The 24,910-nt window shown below is 35.7% G+C and overlaps 3 protein-coding genes and 1 long non-coding RNA gene across 5 annotated transcripts; 2 read left to right on the top strand and 2 right to left on the bottom strand.

Annotated features, from left to right (window-relative positions):
- Nucleotides 1-338: 338 nt before the first annotated feature.
- Nucleotides 339-1,419, bottom strand: hspb9l (heat shock protein, alpha-crystallin-related, b9-like). Its single transcript, XM_067423525.1, has one exon. The coding sequence runs from the start codon at nt 1,263-1,265 to the stop codon at nt 648-650; it is 618 nt and encodes a 205-aa protein (XP_067279626.1). The 5' UTR covers nt 1,266-1,419; the 3' UTR covers nt 339-647.
- A 912-nt stretch (nt 1,420-2,331) lies between these two features.
- Nucleotides 2,332-4,845, top strand: LOC137046549 (uncharacterized). The gene is made up of 4 exons (XR_010898998.1): nt 2,332-2,450; nt 3,122-3,176; nt 3,875-3,973; nt 4,732-4,845. It is a non-coding gene; the product is annotated as an uncharacterized lncRNA (long non-coding RNA).
- Nucleotides 4,846-6,092: 1,247 nt separating this feature from the next.
- pde6b (phosphodiesterase 6B, cGMP-specific, rod, beta) lies at nt 6,093-22,480 on the bottom strand. Of its 2 annotated transcripts, none has more exons than XM_067423535.1 (23): nt 22,345-22,480; nt 16,175-16,975; nt 15,394-15,546; nt 14,989-15,078; nt 14,744-14,884; nt 14,550-14,624; nt 12,255-12,319; nt 12,094-12,160; nt 11,942-11,989; nt 11,710-11,859; nt 11,484-11,627; nt 11,329-11,394; nt 10,885-11,031; nt 10,677-10,784; nt 10,224-10,333; nt 10,044-10,131; nt 9,869-9,969; nt 9,556-9,663; nt 9,405-9,468; nt 9,254-9,328; nt 9,029-9,112; nt 8,768-8,921; nt 6,093-7,693 (listed from the first exon to the last, which is right to left on the bottom strand). In XM_067423535.1, the coding sequence occupies exons 2-23, from the start codon at nt 16,643-16,645 to the stop codon at nt 7,638-7,640; spliced, it is 2,565 nt and encodes an 854-aa protein (XP_067279636.1). In that variant the 5' UTR covers nt 16,646-16,975; nt 22,345-22,480; the 3' UTR covers nt 6,093-7,637. The 2 variants fall into 2 exon arrangements, with proteins under 2 accessions (XP_067279636.1, XP_067279634.1); XM_067423533.1 differs by lacking the exon at nt 22,345-22,480 and adding an exon at nt 22,113-22,250.
- rbp4l (retinol binding protein 4, like) lies at nt 21,855-23,951 on the top strand. Its single transcript, XM_067423537.1, has 6 exons — nt 21,855-21,979; nt 22,139-22,256; nt 22,352-22,488; nt 23,005-23,117; nt 23,206-23,418; nt 23,554-23,951. Exons 2-6 carry the CDS (start codon nt 22,140-22,142, stop codon nt 23,562-23,564), a joined length of 591 nt encoding a protein of 196 aa, XP_067279638.1. The 5' UTR covers nt 21,855-21,979; nt 22,139; the 3' UTR covers nt 23,565-23,951.
- The last annotated feature ends 959 nt before the right edge of the window (nt 23,952-24,910 follow it).

The raw sequence follows: 24,910 nt of genomic DNA, 5'->3' as shown, positions 1-24,910 counted from the left end.
GCCCATCAACTGTTGGACTGAGGACTGAGCAAACGTCTTCCACATTCAAAGTAGAGTAGAGCAAGTATAGTAGGCATATGGATTAAGAATGTTTTGTAAAAGCATTAATGTTTAAGATCCAATGCCAAATGAAAGAGCTATATACTGATCATTGCTAATTTATTATTATTATTATTATTATTATTATTATTATTATTATTATTTTGTGTGTGTGAATTTGTAAGATGCATGCAGCAATTCTTAATAAACTCTTAATTATTTAGCCTAATCCATGCAGAGATTCTAGATTGTAATAACAAAAATGGAAACAACAATTATTGAATCAATACAACTTATACATTTACCAATTTAATAATACTTTGTGAAAATATTGCATGTTACATAAACATGGTGGTCATGCAAGACCAGATTAGTTTTTGCCAAAAACATCTGTTTACAATTTAACAAAAACAAAAATATTACTCAATTGAAGTATTCAACTTCCGTTTTAGTAAATATTAATACAATGAACAAAATGTTAATAAAGTTCTATAAAATGTAGCATCAATAAAGATCTTTTACAACTTGTTTAAGTTCAAGCTTTATATGAGTGTTCCATAGAGTCATTTGTTCCATTGTGGGATATATTCATAGAGGTGAGGCGATGCTCAGTTATCTGTAGACTCTGCCTCAGCTTCTTGGCTCTCAGGCTGAGGGCTCTGAGGAGCAGGACTCTTCACGGCAGGAGTGTATGTAATGGGAATCACTCTCTCGTTGCTCACAGCATTAGCCTCTTTGGGTGCTTGTATCTGTAGCTGTCCATTATTTAAAGAACAGGTCACCGTCTCAGCACTCACACCTTCAGGAAGGTCAAACTCCTGCCTGAATTCTTGGCATCTGTAAGAGTACGATCCTTTCCCATCATCTTGCTTCTTCTCTGTCTTGCCGCTTACCCGTAACTTCCTGCCCACTTGTTTGACGGACAGCTCCTCCGGGGAGAAATTCTTTGTATCAAGTGTCAGTGCATAGTGGCTTCCTTCCTTTCCGATCTGGAATGAAATGGGTTTGAAAGTCGTCATGGGTGGGACATGGTCAATCTCGTCAAAAATCCTTTGGTGCAGGCGTTCCATGAACTCCAGATTGTGCCTCATCTCCTGCATGTGCCTCATCATTTCTTTCTCGATCTGAAAGAACAGAGGTCTGGTCTCCGGCCACAGGCTGCGCACTGGCCAGTGGAAGTCCATGAATGGGCTAAGATGAGGCTGAAATGTGCTTGGGCAAAGCATCTTCTGTGGATTTTCGGTGCTGTGTTGAGCTGGTCGACTCCGTCTGTGCTTCTGTCCCAATGAACAAGACTCAATGCTTTTATATGCTACCTCAGAACGTTCCAGTAACACCCCGACATTAGCACTGCAGTGTGTCAGCCTGTCGAAGAGCTGCTATGACTGAGCACTTGCAGTCATGTTCCAAAACAAGTCGGCTGTATTTTTGTGATCCATCTGTTAAATACCAGAGAAGTGTATCGTCTTTCTATTTACAGTGACAACTCATGGCACTCTAATGGGTCTGCATAACTTTCTATTAAGGGAAGAGGTTAATGCAAGAGGATAACATAAGGGTTTCCATACTTTTATTAATATAACAAACATTATATTACTAATTCTGGCTAATCAGGCTAACTTTAATATATACTTCATTGTTTTCTGTTTGTGTCATTATGTCCGACGTGTTTAAATTTAACTTACGAGGGTTCTAATCCTGAAGGATTCTGAAACTGACACCTGCATTGGCAGTGCCTCATCTGACGACGGCACCGCCTGAAATAGTTTCTAAAGAAAGGAACAAGTTAAATCTAAACAAACAAATGTATCATCACTTGGAGACTAACATCTATTTAGGTAGTATGATGTAATTCATCTTTATAGAATAGCCATGACCTGTCCTGTCTGTCAGACTATTATCTAATTGAACTAGCTAAAAAGAATGTTAAAATGGTGAATAATAATAATAAAGAATGGGCCAATACTAAAAATTAATAAAATAAATTAATAAAAATGAATAAATTAATAAATACCAATGTTACTTGAGACTATATTTTTAGGCTAGGCCTACATCAAAAAACGTATTTGTAATACTGTATGGCCATTTACGTGAACTGCTAAATCAAATATATATAAAATATATAATAATAAACCTAATAAATAAATAATTATATTAGCTAATTGAGAAACTGTATTACACTGGAATATTTATTATTATTAAAATTAAAATAAAAACATTTAAGCTAACTGCTAAAAAGGTTAAATGTTAAAAAAGGTCACACAAGTTGATAAATGTGTACAATAAATGCACTGACAAAGTAATCATCAATCAATCCCCGAGCTCGCCACGCACTGACTTCCTCTCCTGCCTGAAGAGAAGAGATCCATTCAAACATGGTTCCTCCCGTACAGGTCTCACCGCTAATCAAGGTACAGGTTATATTAAGAATATAACCCTTAAATTGTGTTTTATATTCATAAACATGTTTAATACTTGTTAGTTCATATCAGCGACCTTCATTCATCCTCAGCAAATAGCTCGCTATACAGCTAACGTTAGCGCTTAGCTTAGCTTAGTGGTTGGATGAACTAATCGTGTTGGCCAGCTAACGTTAGCTGCCTATCCTCAGCACTGCAAGGTCAGGAATGTTTGTCTATTATGTTTGACGATTATCACGACTTCCAAAGATACCAGCGAATGAAAAAGGGTAACGTTCATTGATTGAAGCTGTACATGCATGCCCCTGCGATGAATTGAATTCACAAAAATATCAATATCACATGACGTCCCTGAGGTCATACACAATGAAGACAATTTGTTTTAAATAGTTGACTATATTAATTATAGCATGTCGCACAAGAGGACGTTTTGTGAAGTAACGTTACCATAAACAGGCTGTGGTTTGCAATTACATAAGTTATTGTCCCGTAAGTTTGACCGACACATCATTGAAATCAGTTTATCCTCATACTGTGTGTTGAGTTTTCGTTGTATTCAGTAAAGAAACAATTTCTAAAAAAAATATTGAAATGGCCTTTGAAGTCACTGACTAACGTTAGTTTACCAGTAAACAAACCAGCTGTCTTATTTCTGATTTCAGACAGCAAGATGGTCAGCCTTGCTAATTGGGTTAATTTATGGGAAGCAGAGATATGGTAAGTGTTTATATATTGTAGACGTGCCCGGTTTATATTTGCTACGATATATCACGATACTGTAATTGTGGCCACTTCAAAATGCAATAAATAATTGCACCATGAATAATTGCATTAAAGTGCATTTTAAGGATACTTTTCCATCAACCAGGGGAAAATATGTCTAGATATTGATTGAAAATGTTCTGAATCTTTATTATTGTTCAGTAAAACTTTACAATATGATTCCAATAGTGTTTGTAGTTTTTACTGAACTATAACAGAGGTTCAGTTAACATTCGCTGAGTCATTATTTAACATGAACTAACAATGAAAAATACTGCAAGCTTTTATTAATCTTAGTTCATTTTAACTTAACATTTGTTAATATATGTTAATATTATTTATTGAACTTGAGCAAACAATTAAAGTTGTATTTGTATTAACTAATGTTAAACACAAATCATAAATACTTTAACAATTGTAGCTATTGCTTATTGTTAGATAATATATTAACTAATGTTAACTTAATCAGACCTTATTGTAAAGTGTTACCTGTTGTTCTTAATAGTTATTTTGCACTATAATCAGATTGAAACATTTGGTTACTTTATACATTTTGTGTATTGTTTTTTGTATTGAAATGTTCAGAGCTGTTTACTTGTTTTCTGCCTCATTAAATTGTCTCTATGGTGTTTTTCAATCAATTTGCTCACCAGATTATCTGAAGCCCATTGCTGCTGAAGAAAGAAGGATTGAGGAGGAAGAGAAGAAACTCAGGGAAGAGCAAGAGCGCATTTACAAACAGCTTTCTGAAGGTCTGTAACTAGTTAGAAATAGTTATATATAATAATTATTATTATTCTTATTTATATATATATAAATAATAGTAGTAAAGTGTTTAATTTGAACCCTGCCCTTTTTATGCATTTATGGAGATTTTACATTAAACAAACCAAACATGTAGAGGGAAAATACAGTATGTCAAAATAGTGTGTGTTGGTCCCTTTTTATTATATAATACATTAACAGCATCTCATGATGTAGAATAGATCATTTGAAATGTAACTTTGGTTGCTTTAGATTTTTTAAAATTCTTTTCAGCCAAATATTCATTTAAACAAATGCCAAGAAGTGTTATTCATGGAAAATAATTCCAGGGGATGTATTTCAACTCAGTTCATGATTAAGAGAAAGTTATCAAAGTTCAGTGTATGTGTGTGTGGGATAACTTTGTCACGTTTAGTAGTAATACAGGGTGTTAACTTGACCAAAAATATATCAATCAATATCCAGGGTTTCTGTGAAATAAGAGGAAGAACACCACTTTTTTTGCTGTGTGATCAGAAGATACAGTAAAAGTTGTCTACATTGTAGTGGTTGAGAGCAATTTTTTGTGCTGCTAATGCAACTCGTGTTTATTACTAGACATTACATTTCCAGAACATACTGATATATTGTATTCCCTTCAACATGTTGCTTAAGTTTTCTTTACTTCATCTTGAAAAACTAACATAACATTAAACATAAAACCTCCAGAACCCCTGAATTCTCTTTTTTTTTTTTATCTCCACAGCAAACTCTGACACCATTCTGAAGTAAATCTCTGACGTATCCATTCCAGCACCAAATGAGATGAATCACAATGAACCTAATTTTATTTTTCAATAAAGACAGAAGTTAAAATGTTTTTTGTATATTTTCTTTTTTCTCATTATCATTATTTAGGTAATTCTGATTATATGCATCATAGGGATTTCCTCATACTTAATCAGCAAGAAAATAACATGTTTATTTGTTTATATTTGTATGCACTATGTGCATCTAACCAAATAAGATCATTCTCTTTAGACTGTTTGGTCTTTTCTGCATTCCCGTAGTGAGGACGGTTGTATAACGACCATGGTTTAGCATAAATCCCAGGATTTAGGTCAAGCCAATACTGTGCAAGTGCTGATTTTGCACAAATGCTTCACACCTATTTAGCAGCAGTGCTACATTTCATTATCTAAGCAAGATAATATATTTGTTTAGATGTCTCAACTTTGCTTTCTTTAATTTATACACCACATTTCTTGATTTATGTTTATCTGAAACCCAAAAATGCTACGAGTTTAAAGACACCAGCGGACGATAATGTTCTGTTTATTATTGTTGCATGCTTTTGTCTTCTCCCAAAACTCATAAAAGCAGGATGGAATTAATTGGCTGTCATTGTTCATCAGCAGGAAAAAGTGACTATTGCTTCTCTGTTCCTTTATCGTAATATCTGTGGTGTGTACACTTTTCTGTTCTATATCGATTTTTTTGAATTATATATTTATCGTTAGATTTCGCTCCTGCTGTGAAGGGGCCTTAACAGGTGCAAACTATTGAAAGCCTTGTAAAAAATATTGTCAGGATTTATTTTGAAATGGAATATGTAGTTGTTCAGATAACCTTTGCAGATGACACCTTCTCGGATGGGAAGGGTGGAAACTGCTGATAGTTCTGATGGGATAAGAGGCTTTCTTATCGAGTGAGTCACTGAGCAGATGTGTGAAGAGAATCAAATCCTTTGTATTTGAAAAAGAGTCTTACTATTGTTGCTAAACTAACATTCACAAGTTTGAGCTAATGTTTAAGGACATCTTATGTTCAACAAGGCTGCATTTATTTGATAAAAAATAGGGTCAAAACTGGTAATTTATTAGTTTAAAATGCCTATATATATGTTTATAGTATAAAATGCCAGTTTTCAGTGTCACATGATCTTTCAGAAATCATTCTGATATTCTGATTTAGTGGTCAATAAAAATATTTCTTATCATCAGTTTGAAAATGTAATAGTTTCCTGGAAACCGTGAAGCATTTTTCAGCATTCGTTGATGAATAGAAAGCTCAAAAGCAATTATTTAAAATGCTCATCTAACCACTATGTAAAAACCACAAAGTTCATAAAAATATATGCTTTAATTGTCATGGTATTGAGCATACAAAGTGAAATTTAACATTTTTACCAATTGAATTGGAATCACCCAAATTTGATGGTGTATTGTGGATGGTTGGAGAGAATTATATTTGATGATGAATCAAAATAATCAAACATGATAATCATAAATGAGCAAAAAATTATGAAACTTGCTCACATTTTTGTCAAAGAAGTCTTATAACCGGGCCCCCACTGTCAGATCTGAAACATCGTTTTAAACATCAATTTTCTTCTCTACTGCCTTAAACTTCACTACTTTAATATAACCTTTATTATACATGAATCAGAAGCAGCAGCTTTGTATAATAAGCAATTCATTAAGTGCGCTATAACACACCATTATTATTTTTTAAACTATGTAAAGTCGTACCTCATAAAATATATAAATAATTTATGTATATTGACACAATTCGATTCACAACTGATTTTTTTACAAGATGTTTCATAGATAACCAGTCAAAGAGAAACTTGATTCCTATAAAAGTCAGATATAAGAGGAAAAAAACATGCCCGAATCCGAATACCTTTGTGAATTTAATCACAGACTTCTCAAGGTACAGTGTGATGACAGGTCAGCTGAGAACTCAACAGATGAATGGTATCAAGGCCACTGGAATTCGTTTTCTCTGTGAACGCATGTCCCAACAGTGGAGAAACAGAGTAACGGGACATTGCTCAGTAAAACACACCCATGACAGCACTTGACGTACAAGTCTGAAGGACAATTGCGCATTTCCTGTCAGAAATAAAAATCAAACTATAAAAACAACTATAACTCTTTATACATGCGGACCACTACTGTACTCCTATCTTGCTTACGCAAAGCTATATTTTGGTGCTCTAAAGTTTGTCACCTACCAAAGTCAGATTAAATCATAAAGTTTAGCGATCTGATGGTTAGCTTCAAAGCTGTATGATGTGATCACGTTGAGAGGGAATGAATGACATAAAAACTACATCTCATTCATATAATGGCCTTTATGTTCAGGGAAAGTAGCAGGTGACACTAATTGGAACATTATTACAATAACAAAATGGAGAAAATGTTTTCTTTAAAGTACAATATCTTGCTGTACATTCCTTCGATTTTAATTACACGCATCCGAGAACTTGTCATAGATCTGCTTGGTATTAAACAGCAACTGATCACTTGTGAGGAACTAAAAGTAATGTATAGATTATCCTAATATTTTCGATTAGCTGGGGGAAATTTTTTCTTCATATAAATCAGAACCATATTAATGTTCACCTCTGAGAATTTCCTGTAGTGCATTTAAGACTTCATTGTGATTAATTGAAACCGATAACCATCCAATGAAAATGCTTAAACAAAACACTATGGCCCAAAGGAAACACAATGGAACAGTAATACTAACTGTAGGCAAGATCCAACACGTGTTTTGGTTAGCAGGTGGTCCACTATAATGCATTGATAGTGTTTTCCCACTCACTCTTGATTAGATCCTTAGGGATCCTTAAACTGCCCTGCCCTCTGTACAGTTGTCTTTTCTCTAGCAGATGGAGCAGGTCTTGGATCCTGATCCACCGGTGCTGTTGGAATTCGCAGCTGTAGAGAAACAAATACCAACACAGAATCCATATTATAGAAATGTGTTAGATCATACAATATATGGTCGACAGGATGTGGATATCAGGTTTGGCTATTCTAGTTCAGATTTGTGACGGCCAATCAAGTACTTTTGAGATAAATAAAGTTTTTCAGGCTGGATTTTTTGCTGTGTAGGTTGGGTCAAAAGTTTGGTTTCATTAGTTTTTTCTTCTGCAAGGATACATTAAATTGAACAAAAGTGACAGTAAAGACATGTTAATATTACAATTAATAGTAACGTTCAATTTTAAATAAATGTTCTTTTGAACTTTCTAATTATCAAAGAATCCTGAAGAAAAATTTACCAGTTTCCACAAAAATATTAAGCAGCACAACTGTTTTCAACATTGACAACAATTTTAAAAAATCTGCATATTAGAATGATTTCTGACGGATCATGTGACACTGAAGACTGGAGTAAATCACTACAATTTACCATTACAGGAATTACATTTTGAATGTATTAAAATAGAAAAAATTTATTTTAAATTGTAATAGGATTGTATCTTTTAATCAAATAAATGCAGCATCAAAAGCTAAAACAAACAAACAAACAAAAAAATTTCAAGCAATAGTAAACATTTGTATGTCAAATGAACCTGAAGATGAGCTATACGAGGTTTGATAATAGGTTTTATGGCCCAACTTTATATTAGGTGGCCTTAACTACTATGTACTAACATACAAATGTACTTGTGTTCATATTGTATTGCAAAATCCACTTGCTGATATTGAGGTGGGATACAGGTAAAGTTAAGGACAAGTGTGGTGGGATGGGTAATTTTAAGGGTAGGGTTAGGTGTAAGAGAAGGGTCAGCAGTGTATAATACGGATGTAGTTTTTAAAATGTAAGTACAATGTATAAACATGTATGTATGTACACAATAACTGCATTGTATCAAACGGTTTATTAGTACATTGTACTTAAGACAACCAAATATAAAGTGGGTCCGTTTGTATTAAATTTAGTACAACTACAGTAAACAAAACTAAGGATACAAAATAACAAAAGACTGTATCTAAAACTCAAACCATTTTTGGCAGCTGCTTCTTGTTTGGCTTTAGCTGCCTCCTCCAACACCTTTAGTTTCGCTTCATATTCCTCCTGCCTCTCTTTCCAATGCTTTCGGTTGTTCAGAATGCCATCATACATTGGCTGGATGTCCTTGTGGAAACGAGAGAACTCCTGTAGAATACAAAGAGTAGAGGGCTGCTAATCATACTGACCAAAACCTTTCCATTTTTTTTCATTAATTTCATAAAACAGAAATCATTCAGTCCTGACACTGGTACCTTGTAGACAAAAGTACAGACAAAGTCGATAAAACCACACTGAAGCTTTGGCAGCTCTGCAGCTTTGTTCCTGTCCATCATGGGCTAGATGTGGTGAAAAGACAGACACCACATAAAATATTCAGATTGGGTTTTTTTTAACCAAATGTTTCCAATATGGCTGTTTTCCTAGTAGAATAACCGCCATTATTAGCAAGTTTTCTGCGAAAACAAATAGGTACTCACGATGGGCTGTTGCTCAAGAACAGTCCTCTCAAGATCACCCTGCTCCCAGAATTCAGCTGCCACAGAGAGGGCAACCTAGGATGGGAGAAATCACACTTGGAATATTTCCGAGAAGCAAATGTGAAGTTATTCTTCAGTTGACATCTCCTACCTTGCTCTGAACCTCCCATGGCTTTGCGATAGCTGAGAGGTCACACGCTGTCATCATCATCGCCCTGGTCGATTAATAAAAATATGAAAATTCTTTGTAAAATATTCATTATGGTAAAATGCCAAATGCGGCTATAAATGGAAGTACTTACATTACAATTTCTTTCCTTGTCGTTTCAAGGGACATGAAGTCCACCCATTTCTTCTCATCTTCATACGTCTCAGACAGATCCACAATTTTCTGGAACATTGTCCTCTTTCTTTTAGGTAGAGAAAGAGTTGAGTTGAGCATTCTTTAAAGAGTTGAGCATTCTTTAAATGAACAGCCATGGTCACTATGAACTGTCATTGAATAAAAAAAATGCAAGATTCTTCTCTTCAGTAAAAAACAAAGAAAAAAAACAGTAAATAATTTAATTGTGGTATTTCAAACATACCATTGTTACATATTGGCATATAACTTACTTGAAGTACAAGGCAAGATCAGTTGCAATAATGGCAATATCAATGAGGTGGAAGACATGCTCTGTTTGTCTTCTGTTGAGGTTTTGGAAGATGTTTAGTGCCTAAGGAAAAATAAATATTTAAGTATTAAACCAAATTAACATGGAGGCTTACATTCTGGACGGTTTGCTCATACCTCTTCGCCTAGCAAGAATTTGCCAAATTCCAAGTGATGCCTCTCTAGAATTGAGGACCCATGCAGCTTAGCTAGAGGATTTTGGGACCTAAATGTGATGATGATGATGATTATTATTATTATTATTAGATGCAATAGTAGTACAAGTACGAATAGAAATAGTATAAATAGTTTACTAACTTCACTTGGTAGAGGTTATTTGTGCCTCTGTGGTCGATATCATGCAGGAAGCCAGCAGTGATCATGGCCATCACCTCCAAATCTGAGTAATACCGCTTGAGTTTGCCTGTCTGGATCCATAAATACAAAAATCATTCTCATTAAGATTTTATTATTCGTATCATTGTATGTATATCAAAAATGTGTCATGAACAACCAAATCAAAATACAAAAATCTATTTGTCTGAGTTTGGGCGGGGATATACCAATGGAAGATGGAACTTCAAAAGGGTTTTAAATATTTATTTAAATCAAAATACATTTTGTTTGGACCCTATATCTCAAACAGTACAGCATGACACTAGAAACACGAACATTATGGTTCAAATTCCCAGGGGGATGTGTAAACTGAAAACATCAGATAATAGTGGCGTCCAAATGCATACATGTAAATATAAGCTGAGCAGTTCATACCGTGAGTAAAGTGAACATGGTTTGCCCAACATTAAAGCCATGGCGCCAGTTGTGGTAGGTGATTTTCCTGTAGCCTTTGCTGACCGAGTACATGAATCTCACCAAAACCTAATCAAAGCAGATAGCAGCCAGATAACATTTAGGTTTTATGAAATTTCATGATGCACATACATCAAGTGTTTCTATCATTATAAACAGGAAACTGTACCTCCTGAGGGATCTGAAACTTTCTAACCACTCCAACTTCATAGTACATCTGAATCCCACACATTACAAGCTCCAGTTCAGTGCAGTCAAAGTCTGAAAAATGGAAGGCGTAGATCTCGAACTTTTTTGGGCCAGGCAGCTCTTTTTTCTGCACAAAAAATGAAAAACAAATAAATAAATAAGACAATGCATAACTTTTTGAGAACATAAACCAACGCTAAATGAAAGATTTGCAATTATTTTTAATAATTTTGAAGAATAAAATAATAGCTGAAACAACATAACTTGAACATAATTAGCATATTAAGAGAGTCAAAAATTACATATTTAAATGACATATTGTTATTGCTAATGGTTTCCTATTAAAGGTGACTTTCTTTGTCTTATCTGATTTAAAAAATCTTGAATTAATAAGATAATAGGAACAGTAAGCAGGTCAGTGTACCAGAATTTCCAAAAGCTCATCCTCCTCACAGTCTCTTGGCTCTTTGTCAAAATATTCTCTTGTTTTCTATAATAGCAAAAACAGAACAATAATAAATAGAAATAAAATACAATCAATGTCAGTACAATATATAAAATAAGTCACTAGGAACCCACAAGGATATCTTGAATCTCATCGTCTCGACATTTGACATGGTACAGCACCATGTCCTGGGCAATGTCCTTTCTGTTTTCCAGCTTATTCATTTTGTCGTAGGTGTCCGTGTTAAGGACCGACCAGCCCAGAAACTGTGTCAAAGCCTATCAAAACAACAATGCATTGTTCAATGACTCATCAATTAAGTGGTGACCTTCCTCTTGTCGTTCTACCAATCAATTTTACCTCCATGAGTTGTTCATCATGGTCATCAAATGGTTTGCCATCCTTCCTGTTGTAGAAAGTTGCAACGCCGACAATTTCTTCTTTTTTGTTGACAATTGGCAGGGACAGCACATTTTTGATGGTCCATCCACTGCTATCCAGAGGTTCCTTCTACAGAAGCACAAAGTGCTATTACTGCAATTCAAGGGAACTTCAACTATTAAACATGCTTTAGATAGCAAAACATATCTACCTGAAAGCTGAACATTTCATCTGCTGCTGCATTCATGATGTTGCAAATCTTGAGCACACAATAAAAAAACAATAAATGAACATAGAAATATATTTTTACTATTTCAAAAATCAACCATACTTTGTTCCCAAAATAATAAAGGAGTAACTTACAAATCCACTTTCTGCTACATATGTGGGTAATCCACTAGACAAAGCCCAATGATCTGCAGTTGGATTTCTGTGAAAAAAGAGAGAAATATTTATTCTTATAATGCCATCTTTTAAAATGCACACTTTGGATATAGCACATCAGAAGAAAAGAGAAAACGTACGGTATGACTTTGATGTCCTCTTTTCCGTGCAAAATATAATCAATAACTTTGTAGAAAATTATTTCCTAAGTGAAACGAAAGATGAAAATTACATTTTATTAGAATTTCAGAGGCCTTCAAAAATGAAAATGTTATCATGTCATTATTACATAATTTTGTCATTCAAACCAAGTATGACTTTTTTGAAAAGTAATCTAGCAAAATGTCCAAGCTGCTCTCCTCAAAATAACGAAGTGAATGGTGACCACAGGTGTCACTAGCCATGTTTCCACCGAAATGACCAGGAACAAATTGTCCCAGGAACTTTTTGACATCAGCATTTCCATCATGGTCTAAAGTACTGTGAAGATTATACTAATTAGTCCAGGAATGTAGGACTGTGCGCAACTTACAGTGGGGCAAAAAAGTATTTGGTCAGCCACCAATTGTGCAAGTTCTCCCACTTAAAAAGATGAGAGAGGCCTGTAATTTTCATCATAGGTAACTATAAGAGACAGAATGAGGGGGAAAATATCCAGAAAATCACATTGTCTGATTTTTAAAGAATTTATTTGCAAATGATGGTGGAAAATAAGTATATTACGTCAATAACAAAAGTTATTCTCAATGCTTTGTTATATACACTTTGTTGGCAATGACAGTGGTCAAACATTTTCTGTAAGTTGCCACAAGGATTTTACACACTGTTGCTGGTATTTTGGCCCATTCCTCCATGCAGATCTCCTCTAGAGCAGTGATGTTTTGGGGATTTCGCTGGACAACACGGATTTTCAACTCCCTCCAAAGATTTTCTATAGGGTTGATATCTGGAGACTGGCTAGGCCACTCCAGGAACTTGAAATGCTTCTTATGAAGCCACTCCTTCATTGCCCAGGCAGTGTGTTTAGGATCCTTGTCATGCTGAAAGACCCAGCCACGTTTAATCTTCAATGCCCTTGCTGATGGAAGCAGGTTTTTACACAAAATCTCACGATACATGGCCCCTTACATTCTTTCCTTTACACGGATCAGATGTCCTGGTCCCTTTGCAGAAAAACAGCCCAAAAGCATGATGTTTCCACCCCCATGCTTCACAGTAGGTATGGTGCAACTCAGCATTCTTTCTCCTCCAAAAAGTTCTATTTTGGTTTCGTCTGACCATATGAAATTCCCCCAATTCTCTTCTGGATCATCCAAATACTCTCTAGCAAACTTCAGACGAGCCTGGACATTTACTGGCTTGAGCAGAGGGACACGTCTTTGAGTCCCTGGTGGCGTAGTGTGTTACTGATGGTAGCCTTTGTCACTTTGGTCCCAGCTCTCTGCATGTCATTAACTAGGTCGCCCTGTGTGGTTCAGGGATGTTTGCTCACCGTTCATGTGATCATTTTGACCCCACCAGGTGAGCTCTTGCGTGAATCTCCAGATCTAGGGAGATTATCAGTGGTCTTGTATGTCTTTGCATTTTCTAATTATTGCTCTCACAGTTGATTTCTTCATTCCAGACTAAGTCTTCCTAGCCTGGTGCAGGTGTACAATTGTGTTTCCTGTGTCCTATGACAGCTCTTTGTTTTTGAGGTTGTGGACAGGTTATACTGATAACGAGTTCAAACAGATGCCATATATACAGGTAACGAGTGGATGACAGAGGAGCCTCTTATAGAAGAGTCCCATAATTTGCAAATAAGTTCTTTAAAAATCAGACAATGTGATTTTTTTTTCCATTCTCATTCTGTCTCTCATAGTTGAAGTGTACCTATGATGAAAATTACAGGCCCCTCTCATCTTTTTCAGTTGGAGAACTTGCACAATTGGTGGCTGACTAAATACTTTTTTGCCCCACTGTATATAACTTATAAGCTTAATAAAGCCTAAGCCTTGTTGTTGGTCCATCGGTCTGATTTTTGTAATACTTCATTGTTGATTTGAATAACAACAACTCTTACTGCACGCACACAACAGACTTTAAAAAATTGTAGTTGAAATAAAATGCTGCGTGGAGTCAACCAATCAGCGCCCAAGTCCCAACCCCGAAAGTTTCTAAACTTTGAAAAAATACTACCTCATGAGCAGGGACTTTCTGAGGGGGCTAGTATACCCCGGAAATTAATTTAAACCCTGGAGTCAAAACACACAGAGTACCACCCCAAAGTCCCTAGCTCCTGGGGATAGTTCCTGTGGTGGAAACATGGCTACTATTCCATTTTTTAAAAAGTCATATGGGTTTGCATCAACATGAGGATGAGTAAATAACGAAACAACTTTGATTTTGGCTCAATTCTCCCTTTAATCTGAAATATTAAAAATACAGCCTACCCTTCCGTCTGGAGTTACAGGGCCAGAATAAGGTGGCTGCTCTCCCATCAACACCGGCCAAATATCAAAGAACTCCTGCAAGAGAATAAAACCACCAGATCAGTCTTAGATAGAAACAGGAGCAGGAAAGTCTGAAGCCTCTAAATTAAGAATGAAGCCTCTGTTCCTTTCAGCAATTATAGTGATTGACACACCTTTTCCTTGGTCATGTCCAGCAGGCCCACAGAGTACCTGTCACAGTTGAGGTAGGCTCGCACGGTGTACAAAGCTTTGTGAAACTGTCGTTCAATGTCTGTGAGCTCTTCAAACACCTTGTTAGCTGACCACAACAGCAGCTATTCATGAGATAAATATAAAACAATTATTAAGAATCATATATTTTTCAACTGAATTTCAAAAATCTCAAAAGCTAGTTTTTAAAAAGCGTATGCAGACTGACCTGTCCTTTACGTGTTTCACAGTTATGAAGATAGCTCAGATGAAAAATCTTCAGGTTCAGAGAGCCAACTTTCAGATACTTTAAAAAAAGCTTTGAGAAAAAGAGGCATGTTTTGAAAATTAAGAACATTACATGATCAGTAACTGCCAAATATGTCTTTAGCATCTCATTGCCAGTTAAAATGTGCTCCAGTTAAGGGTTTTACTTTTTGAACAGTATATTGTTTTCTCATATAAAATCTAACTTGTGATGCAAAAAAATACAAAGAGTTGTGCTTGTGCTATCTGTTGTGCTATTTTTTTATTTTATTTAATGCAGTGACATTCATACATTTTTTAATGTGTTTTGAGGCCACTGTAGACTGTATTGATAGGTGGTGGATGGAAAAAGCAGAGAGACACTTACATCCTCATCTTCATCTGTGAAATAGGGTCCATTAGTCTTGTTGACTGCCATGATGACGGCTACTATGTCCTTTCCATTCATAATGGGTGTGGCCAACATGTTGCGTGTGGTGTATTCAGTAAGTTCATCAACGAATGTGCTGAAGTGACTATCCTACAGTAAAAGCAATGTCAATTATGTCACACACATTGCACACTATCCACACATTTTATCACAAATTGTTGTAGGACAAGGCTGCAAACAAGCTGTTGACTTCTTACATTTGGATTCAGGTTTGTTTTCTCTTGATGTCAATTAAAGACAATATCTCAGTATATTTGGGGAAAAATACTCTTTTTACATATATACTGATAATTGGCTTTTAATTGTGGCACTAAAGTGCCATTTATATGACAAGTACAGATGATGGATATTAAAAAGTAGATGAAAAGGAAGGTGTTTTCACCCATGTTTAACAAATCAAATCATGTAGATTCCATAACACCCACCACATATTGTTCAAATTATTAAACTAACAATCTTTTCGAGGTTTTGTGTGAGTAATTGAGCTACTGAGAGGAGATTTGGTCATTACATAAATGCCACAGGTGAAATAATCCTTCATGCTGGACATGGATCATGGCATATTGAAATAAATGGATTATGTCAAGAGGATTTGCTGCACCTCAAGATATGACTATAGCTGCAGTCTAATAAAGTATAATAGTGTCATTGGTCTCTTTCAATCAAGTTTTACAAAGTGTGTCGGATCTTTGTACAGATGTTTCAGAGTTGTTCATACCTGTGTAACATCCTTCACATTGATAGGCTTCTTGGTTTGAGCCACATGTCCTACTATACCGATGTCCAGAGGGAAGACGATCTCAGAATCTGGAGGCACCACACAGTCATCGAGCTCAGAATCTTTATTGACGTTGAAGAGGCGCGTAGCCAGCTCGGCGATGCCGTTCCTTTGTCGATACATGAAGAGGCTACATCGGTCGGCATGGATCAGAGCGCTGATCCTCTTCAGAATCTTAAAAATCACCTTCTCCATATTGACATTCTCCTGCATGTCTGTAATGAGATCGTAGAAGATCGCCCCCTCTTCTATCGAACTTATGTCCTTAAAAGTGTTCACATCCACTTTCGACTCTGGTATTCCCATGATCGAGGCCACGGCACCAAGTTTGAGCTTTTTGTCAAAATAGCTTCTGGCAAAATCTTGATTTCCATCCAGGAACTTCTCCACATCTTCCTTTTTGACACTCATCTTGGGATCTTCTGGCCCAGTCCCAGTACTGGCAGGTAATGGCCAAGTAATGAGAGTTCAAATAAGTTTTCAGGACAAAACAACTGAATATTTACAGCATATAATCCTCAAATGGTTGAGAAAAAGAGAAATTGTGAGATGAGACGCCTGCCACAGCAGGGGCAACCCGTGTCCAATCTAACTGTCATCAGCAAGGTGTTTTCCTAATAGTGTTGAAGGTGAATCAGGATCTGCTCTAGTAAAACTGATCAGGTGACCTGCATCAAAGCCTCAGCCCACAGCTAAAACTGACCAACATCCTTCTCCGAACTCTCCTCTGCTTTCTGTGTCCTGGGAAAAAGAAGAGTTTAACGACAGATTTAAAGAAAAAGCTACAATCATAAAGTATGAGTGGTACTGCACAATCATATGCTTTGTTCCTCTTCGTCTCTTCTCCCGAAAGCTTGGCCTTTACGCTACAAGCTCTTTAAGTTCTTATTAAAACACACTCCTCATTACTAAGCCCTATTTAACCAGGCCACTAGCTGATTATCTCAGCACCCCAGTTGTCTTCTTACTCAATATGACTGCTACAATGGGAACAGTGAAAAGGATTTCCTGAAATTTGGAAAAAGAACAAATGTACAGTATTATATATCTGAAGATTCTTTATTACTAGTATTATACAAAGTAACTGTAAAAGTAATGCATTACCACATTGCATTAGCCTACTCTTAGTTACTATTTTACTGGATTTCAGAAGAATAGGATGCCTCTTACTAATACTCTTAATACTCTTACTTCAGCAATAAAAACAAAATGAAACATGATGTTTCTATCTTTCCTTGATTTAAGTAAACTCAGATATTTTGTTGTAAATGTAAAAGCAATGTGTTACTTTACTAGTAAACTATTACTAGTTTACTAGTAATATGATTATGTAACTTGCCTGAATGAACATTTAAGAGAAAAATGTTAAAATAAAACCAGCATCCATACCAATTCTCAAAAAGCCAATATCTCTGTATTGCATCATAATTCTATGAACAATCTCTCTCTCTCTCTCTCTCTCTCTCTCTCTCTCTCTCTCTCTCTCTCGCTCTCTCTCTCTCTCTCTCTCTCTCTCTCTCTCTCTCTCTCTCTCTCTCTCTCTCTCTCTCTCTCTCTCTCTCTCTCTCTCTCTCTCTCTCTCTCTCTCTCTCTCTCTCTCTCTCTCTCTCTCTTCTCTCTCTCTCTCTCTCTCAAAAGTAATTAATGGTATTACAAAAAGAATACAGTCATGGCATAAACAACAGAAAACAGCAGGATATTGATATATTGATTCCATGTAGGCTGCTTGTTTGAAAAAGCATTATCAAATCCATATATACAGCTCTGGGAAAAAATTAAGAGACCACTTAACATTGATTTCTCAATGTTAAGTGGTCTCTTAATTTTTTTTTTTAGAGCTGTGTTTTAAATTAAAAAGCCTTTATTGTAAGATGGTTATGTACAAAAATCTGAAAACGAAATCTAAAACGTTTCGGCCCAGGCCTCTTCTTTGAAATCTTGTTTTATATATATATATATATATATATATATATATATATATATATAATATATATATATATATATATATATATATATATATATATATAAATAAAGATTAAGAAATTGACAAATTATTTTAGAAATTAATTACTTAAAGATGCGGATGTAGATGGAATAACGATACAGAGTCTTATCATAAAATACCTATAATCCTTTGTTTAGGTAAAGTTCACATCTATATAAAGGCCTCGTATCCATCTTAAGCAAAAGGTCATGAGGATAATCAGCATATTAATCGCTTCATACGTGCACAAAACAAGTCACAGCTTTGGCTACTGAATGAAGGTGAATACTGGAACATTTCTATTGTTTGGGTGAACCCTGCAGCTGTAAATGATTATTAGTCAAAATGTATCCAACTGTATGTCATTTGCCAGAGTACACAGACATTTGAACTAAATCAAGCTGAAAATCCAGTCTCTTTGGAGAAACTTGGAGGTACAGGAGGGACATGACTGTCTACAAGGGTGTGATCTCTATGTTAGCGCATCAGATCCATAACTAATAGGATTTCATCCGCCAAACGTAATGGTAATGGATGCCCATATAAAAATAATATTCAGTGTGTTAAAGTTTGTTTGTTTGGCAATGAAAAATATATTTTTAGCCTTTGACATGCATTTTAATTGTAAGTCTCTGTGTAACCGTCCCGACCAACATAAGGGCAGTAATCAGAACCTGATCAATTTTGCTGTAATTTTTTATTACTGTAACACCTAGTGGTAAATAATAATACATTTTTCAAATAATTGAAAATAAAAACAAACAAATTATCAAGCCTATGTAAATAAAAGACCTCAAGACTCAAGGTTTTACATGAAAAATCGGAAGACGACAAAGTTTTTTTTGTAGTCTAAATGCAGCTTTTGTCATTACCTACAATACCCACAAGGGTGCAGTAGACAATAGTTTGACTCATTTCACTGAACTCGGTTGAACTCATGTGAAATTACTTTTCTTACATGCAAAAGATCTTGCATTTTGTACAGTTTGATTGAATTGTCCTTTGACTGACTGAGTTTGGATGGGAGGAGGTGGGGCAGGATTGAGCTAACATGGACCTTTAAAAAAAAAAACTTGCTCTCTAAAAAGGAGCATCAAACAATGGATATGATTACAGAAAACTAGCCTAATCTAGTGCATCAGCCAACAGGTACATGTGCAAGGTCAGCCCTTGTGTATGAACTCACACCAAGGAGTGCCTTTGTTTGAATAGTTTCATAGGTTGGCTAGGATAAAAACCATGAGAACATGGGGGATGTGTGGGATTAGGATCAGGGTTTATGGTTTGAGGTTCACGTGGACAACAAACAAAACAAAAGGTTTATAGCTGCATTTCTGTGTGTGCTAAGGCTGAAGGAAACAGCAGGGAGTGTGGATATCCACTGAGAAATATATCATGTAAAATAATAATGTGAAAAGGTCAATCAAGGCAATTGTTAAACAGCAGTTGTTAACATGCAACAATGTTTTAGACCTTTAAAAGAAAAAACAAAAGGAAAAAGAAAATGTTGCTGTTATTTACATCATCCTTGTGTCGTTCCAAATCTGTATGGCTTCCTTTCTTTTGCAAAACACAAAAAAATATTGGGAACAATGTTGATAACCAAACAACATCTTCCACTGTATGGACAAACCCTCTGAGATATTTCTCAAAATATCTTCTTTTCCATCCCAGAGAATGAAAAAAAAATGCATTTTTGAAAATTAGTAAATGGCAGTAGAATTTTCAATTTTGGGTGGAGAATCCTTTTAAATGTTTTTTCCTTGTTCTTACACGTTTAAAGGTAAATGTGCAACAACCAGGGACAAACAATACAACAGTCTTCTTTGCCATCTGTTTACATAGTATATATAGCTAACAGCTTGAGAAGCTGTGGCCAAATAAAGGTCTTTAAAAGAAGTGTACTAATCTCTGTGGAGTACACCTACAAATAGATACCACTGAACACTGTCTGGTGTGCCAGGAGAGGTTAGCCAGGTTAGCCATATCTCACCTTTAGGCACAGCGTAAATAAATGGATTAAGATTCAAAATATGGCAGCACTGCCACTCTAGAGTTAAGACAGAACCTAATTATGTATTATAACAATGGAACCTGTGGAGCATAATGACAACTGTATACATAGGTTGCCTAGATCACCCCACCTGAGAGCGGTCACCATGTTTTTGCCACGTAAGACATATTTTGTTGATCCTGGAACAACATTCCTGTCTGAAAATGTAGTCTTTATCCCTATCCCTAAACCTAACCCTAGCCCATAAATTATCCCTGAATGTCGTTGATCCAGGAACATTTGGTGAACTTAGTGAAATCACATTCACCACCTGAGAGCAAAGTTTCTTGAGGTCACAGTAGCATCTAAGCCAAGAGACCTCAGTCCTCTAGTGTGCCCTGTGGCCAACCAATCCTAATACTGCTAATTCAGCAAATTTTGGCCACAGATTATGCAGATATGCACGGGAAGTGGTCCAAAGAACAGCTCAGAAAAGACTTCTATGGACAAATGTTCAGAGATCATATTGTACAACAAATGTATCCTTCAATATCAAACGTCTGTCCAAGTACCTTAAAAACACACATCTAGGCTTTTAATAGTACTATATATATACACTTTTACTTTTTAAATAAATCAATCTTTTCATTTAACTTGCTAATTGATCAGATTTGAAGTATACATACATTTTAGTAGTAGAGTTCAATGATGAGAGAGACTAGAGTGTGTACAACATCTTAATGAATATGGAACAGAATAAATAATGGATGCAATGTATTGCTTTTATGCAATGACTCCATAAAAATATATATAATATAGATTTTGTTTGCAAATCTACCACAAAAAGAAAAGTACATTACATAATGGATTCTCATAATGAATAATGCTGCTTCCGTAATCAAATCTATCTCATCTTAATGGCACAAAGCCACTAGGAGCCTACTGTCATCAAGATAAGAGGCAAAATCCACATTCATAATCATTCTAACACAACAATTTGTCTAGCCTTTGTTTGCTGATTATTTGACATTTAGTGGAACTTGCATTATCTAAAGCTTGTTCATCTTTGGAAATACATCTGGAACTGTAGTGTAGTTACAAATAAGTGATTCAACTATTTTCCCCTTCTTTTATATCTTGCAATGTTTCTCTTATAGATGTTATTTTAACATAACAGACATCAACATACAGGACATCAAGGGTTTAGATTTAAATTTGAATATGGAAAAAAAAAACATCCTTAGTCTGGAACATTCTTGCGTCACTAATTAATCTGTTAAGAAATTATATGGACCAGAACTATCTAGTTTATTAAGATAACAAAAGTCTATTATGAAGAAAACCGATATTCCATAAATTTGTTTTTCACTTTGCAAAACTACCAGGAACCTAATGACATTAAATAATACATTATATTATTCTTTCAGCTTCATCAACCACTATTCCCAGATGTTTTTGATTTTATTTAGACAAAGTCCCACTATATTCCACTTAGTTGCATAAAGCTTTTTTGTTTTTATGGCAAGCATGGGAGGGTTCAACCGAGAAGCCAGATTACAGTGAGGATTTCTACAACCGGATTAACCGTAGATTTAAGAACCTTATTTAGTCACAAGAAGTGAAAATAATCAATAAGCCTGTCTGTAGAGTTGGTATAAAAGGGCTCTTGCTCAGTGTAGACAACAAAGTCCTGAGAAGAACCACAAAGAGAGATCCTACACCACTGAATCCGTTCTTTGTTCACTCCAAATAACAACAAAACAAACAGGTAAGATCTAGAGTTTTTGTGTAGTCCCTCTGCTCTGGGCCACGAGGTTAACTAACATGCGGTTCAAACGGTAATGAAAAAGACTGTTGGAAATAGCTAATGAACTGATTAGCTTTGCATCAGACTGCTTCACCTGTGCTTTCCTTCTCCGCTGCTCAGAATGGAATACTACAAGTTTGCCCTTCTCGTGGTTTTCATCTCCTACATTGAGCGCTGCTGGTCTGCCTCCTGCGTTGTGGACAGTTTTACAGTCAAGGACGACTTTGACCCTAAGAGAGTATGTAGTATGCCGTTTGATGATCTCAGTGGAGATAAACGTTGCATTAATAATGTTAAAGCAAAAGACCTGACTTGCTGTACTGTACCTTGTAGTATGCAGGCAAATGGTACGCTCAGCAGAAGAAAGACCCAGAGGGACTCTTCCTCCAGGACAACATCTCCGCCGAATACACCATTGATGATGATGGCACCATGACTGCCTCTTCAAAGGGCCGCGTAACTCTTTTCGGGTTAGTGGAAAATCTAAAAGTATGAGTGTAATGAAGCATTCAATTAAATGACATTTGATTCATAAACCAAGATTAATATATGGCAGCAATGGCATCACATGCTAATTATGCTGCTTACAGATTCTAGTTTGATTCAGAAATCAAGTTTATATATAGGACAGCAATGGCATTACATGCTAATGCTAATTCTGCTGCTTACGGATTCTGGTTTGATCCAGATATCAAGTTTAAAAATATGACAGCAATGGCATTGCATAGGCTAATGCTAATCCTGCTCATGTATTCTGGTTTGATCCAGATATCAAGTTTAAAAATATGACAGCAATGGCATCACATAGGCTAAAGCTAATCCTGCTCATGTTTTCTGGTTTGATCCAGATATCAAGTCTAAAAATATGACAACAATGGCATCACATAGGCTAATGCTAATCCTGCTCATGTATTTTGGTTTGATTCAGAAATCAAGTTTAATTAGTGATGTCACATGTTAATGCTAACCCTTCTAACTATTTACAGATTCTGGGTTGTGTGTGCTGACATGGCTGCCCAATACAGTGTGCCTGACCCTACCAATCCTGGCAAGATGTTCATGAACTATCAGGGCTTGGCTAGCTATCTGTCTAGCGGAGGTCAGAAGATTTGTATATTATCAAACGTGTACCCATTGCTGTCACATGAATCATTTGACTTATGCTTTATTGTTTATTCATCATAAAGGCGACAACTACTGGGTCATTGACACAGACTACGACAACTATGCTATCACCTATGCTTGCCGCACTCTGAAGGACGATGGCACTTGTGATGACGGCTATGCCCTGGTCTTCTCACGCAACCCCCGCGGCCTACCTCCTGCAATCCAGCGCATCGTCCGCCAGAAACAGGATGAGATCTGCATGGCTGGTCAGTTCCAGCCCGTGCTGCAGTCCGGTAAGTTCACGGGCAGAAATCAGGCTCTTAATTTAGCTGCAAGACAACTAAAGTAGACATGTTAATTCCAGTTAAATATGCAGATGAAGATATGAGTTTGGATTTATCTGATTTCTCTCATCTCTCATTTTACAGGGGCCTGCTAAGCTGTTAGAGGAAAAGGATACCTTTAACATGCTGGCAGAAGAATGCTAATGAGCGAAGGCTAAATTAATCCATCCACTGTCATTCCATTTCAAAGCTATAGAGATGCATGTGTGCATCAGGGAGACATCAGATCATTGAACTTCTTATCTCAAGGGAGTCATGAATTGTGTTTTAAGTGTCTGTGACAATAAATATTTTTGAAACAAAACTTAATTCAGTATTTTTTATAGAATTCATAGCGGTGGTGATTATGTATTGATTTGCATATCACTGACATCTTTAGTATCACCGGCCATATTGTGAAGTCAGTCTGATTATTAAAATGGATACACAGCAGTTTAAATGCCCTATTTGTGTACAAATTGAAAGACATTATACTACAGAGGCAGCATATTTGCACTGATAACCAATGACACCAAAAAATGAATATAATGATATAATCAACATACTGTACAAAAAACAAAAATAAAATCACAAGAGACAGGAAATATATTTATAGAAAGAATAATAAATGTAGGAAGAAATAAATGTATAAATAAATAAATGCTGAAATAAATAAATGTATAAATGAATAAATGTATAAATGAATAAATATATAAATAAATAAAAGGATAAATAATTAAATATTGAAAAAAATAATTTTGTATATTCTATGTATATTTATTTATATTTTTATTTATATATTTTTTACATTTATTTGTATATTTATTTATTTTTAATATTGTCAGCTTTGGAATTCCATATTAAATGCATGTCACCCACTATTCGCTGTTTCCTGAGGCCACCAGGTAGTGGTGGCCCCGGTTGCGAGGGCCCTTTCATCGCTGCTTGCAGCTTTAATCTGTTATATAATGCTATAAAGACTTTAGTTCTTGCAGTTATGAAAAATTGATAGTGCCAGCCAAAAAGAACCAATTTGATGGCAAACCCTTATAGATTTTGTCTCTGGAAACCATCTAACTAACTGTTGTCATGAAAATACACTAAAGTGCAATGCAGAGTCTGCAGACATCAGACAAAGAGATGGCCACACCCCAATCTCACACCATTGCCTGAGCTGTTGGCAGGCGGATCGGGATGCTCAAACAAGCAGAGGGATTTTTTGACAGCAACACAGCCACAAACAGTGTTACAATGTTAGAGGACAACAACCAACAAATGGCTCATTAATGTTAAAAATGGCAATTAACAGAATGCATTTAAACATAAATAAATAAATAACACTTCACATTTCAAGTATGCCCTTTCATTCATATACTGGAGTCCTCAATAAAATATCTATGACATCTATGGATAATAATCATATATAAAGTATGTTATCTGTGTCAATATAAAATCAAATTCC

The sequence above is a fragment of the Pseudorasbora parva genome, chromosome 18 (assembly GCF_024679245.1).
Source record: "Pseudorasbora parva isolate DD20220531a chromosome 18, ASM2467924v1, whole genome shotgun sequence".
NCBI classification, from domain to species: Eukaryota; Metazoa; Chordata; class Actinopteri; order Cypriniformes; family Gobionidae; genus Pseudorasbora; species Pseudorasbora parva.
Note: the sequence above shows the minus strand (reverse complement) of the source record. Positions and strands in the feature narration are given on the sequence as shown.

Bases quoted from the DNA above. Each gene is read 5' to 3' on its own strand.
- hspb9l (XM_067423525.1), bottom strand. From the start codon at position 1,265: ATGCTTTGCCCAAGCACATTTCAGCCTCATCTTAGCCCATTCATGGAC.
- pde6b (XM_067423535.1), bottom strand. From the start codon at position 16,645: ATGAGTGTCAAAAAGGAAGATGTGGAGAAGTTCCTGGATGGAAATCAA. The intron at 15,547-16,174 runs GTATGAACAACT...CTTTTACTGTAG, and splicing joins ATGTGAAGGATGTTACACAG to GATAGTCACTTCAGCACATT. The intron at 11,860-11,941 runs GTAGATATGTTT...GTGCTTCTGTAG, and splicing joins ATGAAATGTTCAGCTTTCAG to AAGGAACCTCTGGATAGCAG.
- rbp4l (XM_067423537.1), top strand. From the start codon at position 22,140: ATGGAATACTACAAGTTTGCCCTTCTCGTGGTTTTCATCTCCTACATT. The intron at 22,257-22,351 runs GTATGTAGTATG...TGTACCTTGTAG, and splicing joins ACGACTTTGACCCTAAGAGA to TATGCAGGCAAATGGTACGC. The intron at 23,118-23,205 runs GTCAGAAGATTT...TTCATCATAAAG, and splicing joins TAGCTATCTGTCTAGCGGAG to GCGACAACTACTGGGTCATT.